We start from the raw sequence: 12,299 nt of genomic DNA, 5'->3' as shown, positions 1-12,299 counted from the left end.
ATGCTAAATGAACGTAATGTGATGTTACATGTATATTAAATGCAATTATTTAACTTATGCATACATACTATACTTTAATGTCATTCAGATATACTTTAATGCCTGTGTCTTGTATGTTATGTATTCAAATACATTTGTAATTACACATTTGTATAAACAACTTGCACGGTTAAAATGTTAAATATTTACAAGTGCTTTAGTATTATAGTCAACACATCACATACTTCTTTAAAATACAACAAGATTATTAAAATTAATACTGATTTAAAATGTACTTTAAAGTAGACTTTTTGTTTGATTTTTTTTAAAGTGTACTTGAGTGTATTACATACAGTCATGAAAGTATCTTTAAGTACACTTTTGCCTTTTATTTTATTGATATGACAAGTACAATTTAAAAAAAAATTGTTTTTTTAAAGTCATCATGAAACAGAACTTGCATCGACTTCCATCCAATTGAAATTGCTTTTGGTTACACTTTATTTCGATAGTCCACTTTAGACATTCTACTAACTATAAGTAACTTTTCAACATGTCAACTATCTCTCATTAGAGTATTATTTGGCTGTAGTAGACTGTTAGTAGACTGTTAGGTTAGGGTTAGGTGTTAGGGTTCGGGTTAGGAGAATAAGTTGACTTGTAGTTGCCAAGTTACGTATAGTCAGTAGAATATCTGTTGGAGTAGCATCAACATAAAGTGTTTGCATATGTTAAGCAGACAGTCTACTAATATGACAGTTATTTGACATGTAGCTGCAAAGTTACTTATACTTAGTAGAATGTCTAAAGTGGACTATCGAAATAAAGTGTTACCTGGCTTTTTGAATGGAATAAAAATGTAGGGAAGGACTTGTTCTGATCATCGCTGTGGTTTGCTATTGCTGTGATCTTAAGTGTTCAGCTCTCATGCCAGTAAATACATCATCAGAGAAGAGAAGAGATGTTGCTACAAAAGGTTTACATTTTTGTTTAAATATTAGGATGGCACATTCATTTAAAAAGATAATTTATAATAAACACTGCAATATTCCACCAAAAATATTAATTGTCCATTTTGATTTCATGTGACTAAGATTTGAAGTACACTACAAGTGAACATTCAATACAATTAAGTATACAATTAAGAACCGCCTTCAACACATTCTCATGCTGTCACAGTCAGCTGCATTGCACTTGGCTGATTTAATCAAAGCAACTCCAGCAGAACATCTGAAGAATAATTGTGTCATAACACAACCTCTTCATCTGAATGTACTGCTATTCACATGTCTTTTGTGAATTTTGTCTTTTCTAAAATATCTTTCTAACAGAAAACCAAATCCTGTCTGAGATAGTTTAAACAAGTGTTTTCATCCCATTGTCAACATTAAATAAAAACCTCCTTGCAGCTGACATTAGAAATCTCTTTTTTGTAATACAATTTTATTCTGTTTGAGGTTTGATGGAAAAGACTACCTACGTAGGAAAGAGCCTCCAGCTGCATTTCTGAGGAAGGCGCTTCTTTGAATTTTATTTGACATTGGATGGCATATGGCACAGCTTCTGTCATTTGGGCTTAATTTGACACAGTCAGAGTTGTTTTATATTTAGGTTAACTTGTTTTATGTTGATAATGTTTTTGTCTTAAAAAAAAAAGTTGTCCATTAGAAGAATTAATGGTATTCTCAGGATTTCTCAGCGTTTCTTAGTGTTTTGTCACATGATTCTTGATATGAGAAAGGTACTAACTGACATGACATGCAGCTTGTCTGTCCACCCATGCTTTTTTCAATATTTTGTTCAGTTTGAGCTTTCACCAGCCTCCTTGTTTTCATCAATTGTATTTTATAAATGAGCTTTTCCTCTGTGATGGAACTACTGGGGAAAAAAACAGTCCTATGGAGATTCTTTAAATATCTCTAAATGGAGATTTTTTTCTCTCCAAACATTAAGTGCACATATGAAGCTTTCATAAGCTATATCAGACACAGGTAACCACATGCTCTATCTCTATTTATTTCTCTAGTCAGTAATACTATACTAATAACTTCGCTGATGCAGTCCAAGCTGTTGTTGCTACGTAGTTAAATAGAGGTTTTTGAATTGGTATAGGATTGGGCTTGACTCTTAAAATGTAAACTTGAGATTTAAATTCGTGGTGGAAGAAAGTATAGTCCCACACATTAAAAACCTTGCATCACAAGATGTATATTGTGATAACATCGTCTCTTGGACTGGACATGGCTATATAATACACAATATTGTGAACGTTCCCGGAAGAAAACTGAAGACTGATGTAGAGAATAACTCACTTTGGAAAGGACTTTTTGCTTTGCATAACCCTTTCATCCTCAAACAGCAACATTGCACAATAAAAAAAGTTGCAAATGTAAAAAAGCATAATAGGACACCCTGTTATTTAAAACATAATGATTTCCAATGTATTATTAAAGTAAAACATTTGATTTTACATTATTACAAAATGTTATTTTTAATTAAGTTTGTTGAGAAACAGTCATACTCTTAAGAGTACTCATACTCTACACTTAAGTTTACTTTTACTTCAGCAATAATATGGTATCTGCATTTTTTTAAATATACAGTAATTTTAAGATTTGAAGTACACTACAAGTGGACATTAATACAATTAAGCACACTTACTTTTTACCAGGACTATCTTGTTTGAAAATCAAATGAAATTACACTGGCTAGCATAAATGGCTAAGAGGTTACTTCACTGCTAATATAGTTCTCTTTCAAACAATCGAGATAGATTATGGAAACACCAACTACACCATGACTGTCCGAAGCATGGACCAATCACAGCTCATGACAAGGAGCTCCCACCCCCTCCCTATATATATATATATATATATGCTAAGGTTACAGTATAATTTGACTCACCATGTCGGTGTCCAAGGTCGCCGCGGAGAAAGAGAAGGATGCCCCTTTGCACTCTTGTGCGGCTGGATGTGGATTTATGATCTCGGGCTGGGATCCGCATCCAATGTGTATCACATGCATGCTCAGGTCGTGCTGGTGGATGTGGACAGTTGCGTGCACTGTAGTGTAATGCCAGCCAGGATCTTGGAAAGAAGGCTTCAAATGCCTGCTTCTTCTAAAGATGATCCTGTTCTCTCTTCTGTCCCTCCTTCGGCAAAGGGGGTCCAACCCTCTCCCCTGTGGGATCTTTCTTTGTGGGGGGATATTATGGATTCGGAGTCCCCTGAGTTTACTCCGATTTTCGACCAGCAGCTGCTTGTGGAAGGCTTATGCCATTTTATGAAGGGAGTGAAGAGTTTGAGACTAGTGTCGAAGCGACTGGTCCCATCATGGGACTTGTCCACGGTTTTGAATGCTTCAACTTGGGCCCTGTTTGAACCTCTGGAAAGTGTTCATGTTAAGCTCCTATCTGAAAACGGTCTTACTACTTGCTTTAGTCTCAGCTAAGCGAGTGGGTAAGTCACATCCTAGTCAAGCTAACACAGTCTCACCCCAAAACCTCACATACTGACGGGTCTTGACCATACGGCAACATACGACGAAAAGGGTACCCTTTAACGTCCATGTGTGACGATTCGGGTATGGTTGGGTTTAGGTAGCGGAAATTGCACACTTTGGACACAATCGTTCAGGAAGAGTGATGAGTTATCCGTTTCATTGGTCACTCAATGTAAGGCTAAGTAGATCTCCTTTCCAATTGGAAATTAAATTGGACCATACTTCTATGGGTCTTCATTCCCCGGCAGGCTTAAGGGCTCATTCTAAAAGGGGTATGGATTCCTCATGGGCATTGTTCAAGGGAATTTTAGTGGGAGATTTTTGTGCAGCGGCAGGCTGGGCTTCCCCTCATACTGGTTTTCAGATGATCATCAGATTTTACCGTCTTGATGTCACTGTGCCTTCTATGGCTCATGCAGTTCTCAATGTTGGCTCTTTGGAGAATTGAAAGGGTATCTTTATTTCATGCTGGGTCTGTTCGGCTGCTTCTAAAAGCATGCATTATGGGAGTTGGCTATATCATTCCCATAGTGAGATACCAAGCAAATGTTTGAAAGAGAACGTTAGGTTACTTGCGTAACCCCAGTTCTCTGAGAACAGAACGAGGTATCTCACCAAGCTTCCCTACTCATTACACTGTGGAAGAGCGTGCTTAGAATGCCGTGTCGGGGATAACAGCTGTATATATAGGCAGGGGGTGGGCTCCTTGTCATAAGCTGTGATTGGTCCGTCTTTCAGACAGAATTGGTGTAATTTGTGGTGCTTCCATAGTCTATCACGCCTGGGTGCGTTTCCCATAGCGAAATACGTTGCCCTGTTCTCAGAGAACCTGGGTTATGCAAGTAACCTAATGTTTTTCTAGTAGTTGAACAAGATCGTAGTGCTTCTTTGAGGAGATAAGGCACCTTAGTGATTCTGTCACTAACAATGTACAGATCCTCCAGTGCCTATGGTGCTTTGAGTTTTTTTTTTTTTTCATCTGCCAATTTTTTTCCTTTCTTCATCTGGTCTCTCTCCATACCTCTTTCTTTCACTTTAATTCTCCTCCTTTTCCCTTCTCTCTCTCTCTCTCTCTCTGCAGTCTTATGTCCTCACGTCGATACTACTTTGAGGTTTTGCACAAGCAAGATGACAGAGGTTCAGACCATGTGGAGGTGGGGGTGAGTACAGAGCCGGAGTTTGAAAAATTCTGGTAATTTACTGTAGATGTTGAAGTTTCCTCAATAAAACTTAACTGAAAGTGTCAATGAAACCTACTATTTGATAGTGTGTAGAAATTGTATATAAAACCTTTTTATTTATATCGTTTTATCCAGGACATCTTGCTACCTTTTAGTATATTTTCTTACCATTAGACTGTCCACCAAAGGTTTTATGTGTCCTTGTGCTTCTATGGTCTTATCCTATTCTCTCTACCTCTTTTAGTTATTGCATTATTTAAAGCTGAATAATAGAGAAGATTAGAAACATGGTAAATTAGTCGAGGAAATATTTTCCAAAGCTCGCATCACTTAATACTGCAAAACACATACAGAGATGTTCTTGGTAATGGCCGGATCAGAATTATTGCTGCAGTGCTTATACTGCAGCAATAATTACCATGCAATATAACCATGTACAATTTTATATAGTGTCTATATACACAGCAAACAGGCATCTATCAGCCCACTACTTTTGTAACTCATTACCTATTTAAACATGTATAGATACTGCGTCTCTGACCGTTACAATATCCTTGAGTAGCATAACAGCCTCTTTGATAGCCTGATTATTTCCAGACTGCACCCAAAGGATGCAGAGTTTAGCCAGCGCATCTCAGTAATTTTATTATGCAGGAGAAGATAGAAAGTAGAAGACAAGCAAAGTGAAAGAGAGAGAGTGGGAGAGAGATGATAATGGAATAGAAAACAAATAGATTAAAATAGATTAGATCATTTTGTGTTCTTCCTGCTTGAGATGGGTAAACTTGAGTATGAATAGAACCCCCTAGTTAAAAACATACTTTGTATAAAATTTATATATTTTTAATACATAATTTAATACATTTCCGTACAGGCCCCTTTGATAACAGATGTTGTTGCTCACTCAGTCTCTCTCTCTCCCCCTTGCATATACTGTAAATGTTATTAACATTGTTATTTAACATTATTTAATTTGTTTAACTACCCCCTTTAATATTCCAAAGTTTTTTATTATATATGTATTTCTCCTAAATTAATTCAGCTTTGTGTTAAATATGATTAACAACATAGCAGGAAAGTCAGCTACCACGGGGTACCTCAGGGTTCAGTGCTTGGCTCCCCCCTCTTCTTGATACACACAACATTTCTGAACCTAAAATATCATCCAAGCACATATATTTCTTCAGTAAAATCAAACCATTCTTATCTAAGCATGCTGGTTAAACATGTCTATACTAGACTACTGCCGGGCGGCCATCCTGTATCCCTCAAACAACTGCAAATGATTCAGAAAGCAGTGGCGTGTTTGGTCTTCAGCAAACCTGTCAGGGCATATATTAATCTGACCAACTCCATCAGAAGAGCTGAGTTCTTTTCTACCCATTCCTACACCGCTCTACAGTAATTTGAAAGTGATTGCAGTACCAGTTTTGGCCACAATCTTACATACGGTTCCTTTAATAATAAATAAATTAATACATAAATTAATTAATATACAAAGAAATGTAAAACATATATATACATAAATAAATATACAAAAAATGTAAAAATGTATTTCCTTATTTATGTATAATTGTATTTTTTTTAATGCATTTATTTATTTCCACTTTTATTTATTTTCACATTTATTTATTTCTATTTCCACATTTATTTATTTCTACACACACTAATGAGGGGGGCATGTTTTACCTCAGACATAGCAATCGTGAATCCCTTAAGCTTTGAGGCCACAGTCATGTGACCAAACCAAACGTAAGAGGTTTGTGGACGCCCCTGTACAGGTCACGCAGGGAATGAATGACTTGGAGATTGGCAATATGGCCAAAATTTTATATCACGGTTTATGTCCTTTAATATCACCCTAACTGTATATAGGTTTGCCATACATAGGCCTACTCTTTATTTCCGGACATGGCCGTAAAACATCAGCTGGTTGGATTTCTAAAATGTCTTGGCACACATGAACAGAAGTCGCTGATAACAGACTCTTTGACACGGAAGTGCGTGAAATGATCCACTTTTAAACACATTTCATGTAAATGTCCTGGATGAGGCTGATAAGAGCTTATGTTTATTGTCAACGTGACAAATACGTCATTGAAATTTCCTAATTTTACATGCGCAACATGTGACAATTCAAATGCTTAAAAATATATTGCATATTCCAAAATGCTTGATTCCAAAGAACCTCTTAGGCTAAATCATCAATTGGAATTATTCGGGATTAAATCAAACAAAAGATGCATCATGTAAGCGCAGCTAGTGAGACACACATCTCATGCCATGTATATAAGTACACAGAAGCTAACTGCATTTTTAATGTATCTTCCAAAATCAATGTTGACAGCACTGCCTGATTGATATGTCTGAGGTAAAACACGCCTCATTAGCATACATAGGAAAAAATGTAGAAATAAATAAATGTGGATATGAACAAATGTAGACATAAATACTAGGGGTGTAACAATACACATATCCGTATTGAACCGTTCCTGCGTTTACACTTGTCTTTTCAATGTGTATGTGGACAACATCCGGATACAGGTCGCATGTTAATGCCAAGTGTAAACGCAGTGTCTTGTCACTTGTTAATTGTCTGATCATTGTTCACAGGTGTTCCTTGTCTTGTAATTAGTCTGTGTATTTAAGCCCTCATGTTTGCCCTGTGTCTTTGTATGTTTCTGTTTGCTTGCTTTTATGTTTGATTACGTTTGTTAAGTAAAGTTGCATTTGGGTTCTCAACCATCTTGCCTCCAGTGAATTCGTAACAGTCATATCGAACCGAACCGTGAATTTTGTGAACCGTTACACCCCTAATAAATACATATATACATAAATACATGTGAAAATAAATAAAAGGGGAAATAAATAAATGAAAAATAAATGTGAAAAAAAAAAACAATTATACATAAATAAGGAAATAAAAGTATATATATATATATATATATATATATATTTTTTTTTACATTTCTTTGTTTTTATTTATGTATGTATTATTAAGTCAGGTTTGGCATTCCATACGTATCATGTTGCTGTCATAGGATGTAATGCATTTTTTGTAGTATTCCTCATTTTTAAATCACTTTGGATAAAATCATCTACTGAATTAATAAATCTAACATTGTATAATCAATTATAGGCAAAGAACAAAAGTGAATTAATAAACGTTTCAGGTGCATACATCTTTCTCATCTCTGCATCTTATGATGAGTCTTAGAATAGCAGCCTCATTTGTAAACTTAATTCATGACCCCTAGATCACTTTGTTGCTTTATGATACAATATTTTGATAAATTATTCATAAGAATGTAGAACTTAATCTAATGTCAGTCAAACAAAAGAAAAAACTAGACAAATGAGTAATAATACAGGACAGTGAATTAAATTCAGTTGGTTTGACCCTTTTATTCCACACAATTGACTGGACAATCAGCACAGAGTACAGATAGTGGAGCTGTTAATTGGAAAGAAAGGATTTGGTGTCATTATAGATTTTTCACTTCTGCTCAAAGTCTGTCAGCTGAATTGTTACGTCTTTCCTGCTAGTCTTAGAGACATTTTGTTTAATCTTTAACTCACTTATCTACTCACAACGCTAATGTGACCATAAAAAAGCTTTCACTCCTGCACAACTTATAAAGAATTATTATTATTTTTCACCCAAATCCGCACTGCACAACTTTCAGTGCCCGGAGGCAAAGAAGGCCCATGATGATGCATCTGTGTTTCACATCTTATTTAATGTTCACTGCAGAGTGCTGGAGAATAGGATGTTCAAAGACATGAGAGGAGCCCAATGAATAAATTCACTGAACTTGGAGGTATTCTCAGCTAGAGAGTCAACAGGGACCAGACACCAAAAAGCAAAAACAGCTAATTATCTGTGGCAAACACAGAAATTCATTTATTAACAAAAGTGGAATGGGCTAGACTGTCGAGTTGACTGGAGATGCTTTAGATGTTCTATGTTTTTAGGCTCACTGCAACTTTAAGATTCCCCTTTCCCCCCAGTTTCAGCTATTAAATCAGAAAAGGTAGGATAACCTCTGTGATGTGCGTATGTGCTTAAACTTTTCATGGTTGCTTTCAGAGTTATTCTGAGGCTGATTAGCATTTTAACAGAATCCCCAGGCTTTGTAAGGACAAAGAGATCTAATAAAGCCTGTCTGATGTAGTCTGACCAGAAACTATCCAATATGACATTTGCAGGAGGAGCTATTATGGATGGTGCTGCCAGTCAACAGTGAATGGGCTCAATTTTATTCATCGTCAATACAAAGGAGACATAAATATGTAGCTGATGCAGTTATTTTTGTACCGTATTTATTAACCTTTGTTAACGTTAGTTGATAATAATACAAATGTTCATTTTTTTTGTTAATGTTAGCTCAGGTCCATTGAATAATATTTACAGATATAGCTTTTGATTTTAGTAATGTATACACGTACATGTTGAAATTAACATGAACCAAGAAAAATAAGTGTTTTTCATTGTTAGTTCTTGTTAACTAATGTAGTTAACTAATTTTGACAAATTGAACCTTATAAAGTGTTATAAACCAATGATATTTTTTATAGACTGATAAAGGACAGTGTGTGTTGGCTGCCTATCTAGTCCTTGATCAGTGTGTAATACTGCTTACAGTAGGTGTGTATTTAGTGTGGGAACGTGCATGATTGTTTGCATGGATTTATTTGTGTATGTGCGTGTGTGTGTGTGTATTATGTCACTGGGGGCAAACAGGCATCTGTGACTTCTCAGATCTGACATTGTGCTGTAACTGCACTCCATCGATTCCCGAAAGGCAAATCTGACCTTGAGAAACACAAGCTGTGCAGAACACTAGGGTGAATACTAAACACTGAAGAAAACTGATTCAGGTGTGTGGATGTTTATGTTGTGTTGTCCAAAACTAACCCTCATCAGTGTGTTAAAAGGAAGGGTACGTCTATTACATGTTTGATTCTGGCACTTAACTGGAGTCTTTCTCAAGATTCCTTGACTGTCAAATAAATCAGCGAATTCATTATTGAGTCAAATAATCTTTCTAAATGCTCATCATTTGAGTGTGTGCTTGTGACAATTAGTATGCAAAGACAGTGAGTTTGATAGACACTGCTTCTGTTATGTACCATTTTCTGGGCCTGGAACTGTCAAACTATAAGCAATGTCGACATCAAACTGCTCTAAATTCAAATTAATTTCTCTCATATTTTCTCCTCCCTTTGTTCTCTTTTTTTCTCTGTATCTCTTCCCACCTACTTTGTTCAACTGTACAGTCTGAAAGGCTGAAAGCTGTTGTGTAGTGTGGCATTGGTGTGTGAATGAAAGAGTGGAAGTGTGCGATTCAAAGACCAGTGTGATAAGAGTTTTTTGTTATGTGATTGCTAAATTGACCTCTTGCGTAAGAGTGGCCGAGAAGTGATGTTGTAATTGTAGAGCCTCTTTAGAAAAATTGTTATGTGTCTGTATCCCATCTATTTTGAGAGCCATGTCGTCCCAGAGCATTGTGAGGGTGAAAGCAGAAAGACAGTGAGGGCGGAGGGGGATTCTCTAAAAATGAATTGTGCCTGCTTTGCCTTCGCTGTCTGGATTGTTTAAGCTCTCGATTCACTAAATTATGTAAATGCCACAAATATGGCAAAAAGTCTGTGATAAACACAAAACGCCCGCATTTACACAGCAGGTGTTGATGCCCAAATCCGCTTTGTTGACTATATCCAGCTTACTTATTCTTTTAAAACTGACCCATATCCGATATCTGCATTTACACTTTACACTTGGCATACATAATACACTATACAAGAAACAAGCCAAGGTATACGTACTGACCCGGTAAAGCTTAGGCCGAAAAGGAAGTAAAAACATTGTGATTTGCAGTGGACACAGACTAAATGACAATACAAGCTTTAGCTTTCTGCACCATCTTTAGAGGTCAGCAAAACATTGGTTTCTTAAGCCGGAGAAAGAGAGGAGTGCCCTTGTTGCAGCCTGGGCATTAAAAAGAGGCATGTGATCACGTCATTCGCCACCATCGCTTTTCAAATGACGTCGCATTGACGGGAATATCTGATCTGTCCACTTTCATGGCAGACGCAAATGCATGCATCTTTGCAAATGCACGTATTTTCCTGCTTACATGTTCTTGGGATCCGATCTGTGCCACATGGGAGAAAAAAAAAATCACTCGGAATAGGGTCACTTGAACAATACAATGTCAAACCAAATCTTTGTATGGTACTATTTCAGACCATACTTTATTGGAACTACAACATCACCTGCCAGTATCCTGCTATCTATAATTTAACATATGCCCAGTTTTAATCATTATTTGATGAATAACTGCTGCCAAAAAAAAGAAGAAGAATGACTTGTCACAATAATAAAACATTTATAGATTTTATTAATTTAATTAATTCTTTATTCAACTTGATTGCAGGTGGTTAGTGAATAATTAAAATGATCATTTTTAAATATGAAAAAATTATTACCGGTAGTTTTATTTAATCTGGTAATCTGGATTGCAGGTGGTTAGTGAATTATTAATTTTATGAACATTTTAAATTTTAAAAGTTATTAATTTTATTATTAGCATCCCGAACTGAATTTCAGGTGGTTAGTTGGAATAAAGCGCCCTGGAATAAGCCATTTGGTTTGCCCTGAAATCCTGTATCGCAAATTGTCGCAACTGATTTGTGAATTTCCCCTTAGCAGGCTTTTCTCTCCTTTACACCTCTTTGTCCGTCTCTTCTCTTCTCTTCCAGTGGAGACCTTTCCTTCCTGGGCTGAAGTATGATGTCATTGACTCAGCTTATATCTCGTTGTACACAGGTAAATCCTCCTCCCTTTTTTGATGCTAAATATACATGCACATGTTTCAGGGAAGATAAAACAGAAAATGGAATGAATTCTCAAGAGTAACGTTTGCAAACTCTGCCATTTGCAATCACATCTGAATACTGCAGTTAACATTCACAGCCTCTGAACATCACAGCTTCTGCTGTTTGCATGAAAAGTAACTTTGCACTTACATTTAAATGTAGGCAGTGGCAACTATAATCACCAGAAAACACTTGCCCCTGAGCCTCAGGTGTTTGCTGTGACAGTCAGCATGTACGTTGTACTCCTTTGCCTATCGTCTTATCAAGCATTACATATGTTCACACGCTCCCCTTCAAATTACTGCTATTCATCAAGGGAACTGACTTTAATTTACACATGCTTTTAAGAGGAAGTAGAGACACAAAGTGAGAGAGGGGGGGGGGGGGGGGGGGAAGAGAGAAAGACAATCCCCATGGCCCTCCTTTGCTTCGTTTACATAATTATTTGAGACGAAAGCAATTTTTCGATTAAATCCTTACTGTACTTAACAAGCTGAGGGAGAGGGGGATGTGCATTAGCTTCCACAGCCATCCCACACAGCTCACCACAGAGTACGGAGCCAACTCCGGAGTGTCCTAATCATTAATCACGCAGACCACTCCCTTAAGGAAGACCGTACCGTATGTAAGGCACACAGACACACTCGTTTTCCCTCTCTAGTCATGTCATCTGGGAGATGCAGATGGAGCGAGATCTCCAGAGCGAGAGGTTTAACTTTGACTGTCTTTCTGCTCTGTTAACAAGAGATAGAGTAT

At 36.7% G+C, this 12,299-nt stretch overlaps 1 protein-coding gene across 1 annotated transcript in view; it reads left to right on the top strand.

Moving 5' to 3' along the window:
* Window positions 1-12,299, top strand: part of b4galnt4b (beta-1,4-N-acetyl-galactosaminyl transferase 4b) — an 87,274-nt gene that overhangs the window by 56,410 nt on the left and 18,565 nt on the right. The window contains exons 9-10 of the mRNA XM_079604720.1: window positions 4,562-4,640; window positions 11,427-11,493. Coding sequence (XP_079460846.1) covers window positions 4,562-4,640; window positions 11,427-11,493 — 146 coding nt within the window. The remainder of the gene's footprint in view (window positions 1-4,561; window positions 4,641-11,426; window positions 11,494-12,299) is intronic.

Source organism: Phoxinus phoxinus, assembly GCF_949152265.1.
Source record: "Phoxinus phoxinus genome assembly, chromosome: 2".
Taxonomy (NCBI): Eukaryota; Metazoa; Chordata; class Actinopteri; order Cypriniformes; family Leuciscidae; genus Phoxinus; species Phoxinus phoxinus.
Note: the sequence above shows the minus strand (reverse complement) of the source record. Positions and strands in the feature narration are given on the sequence as shown.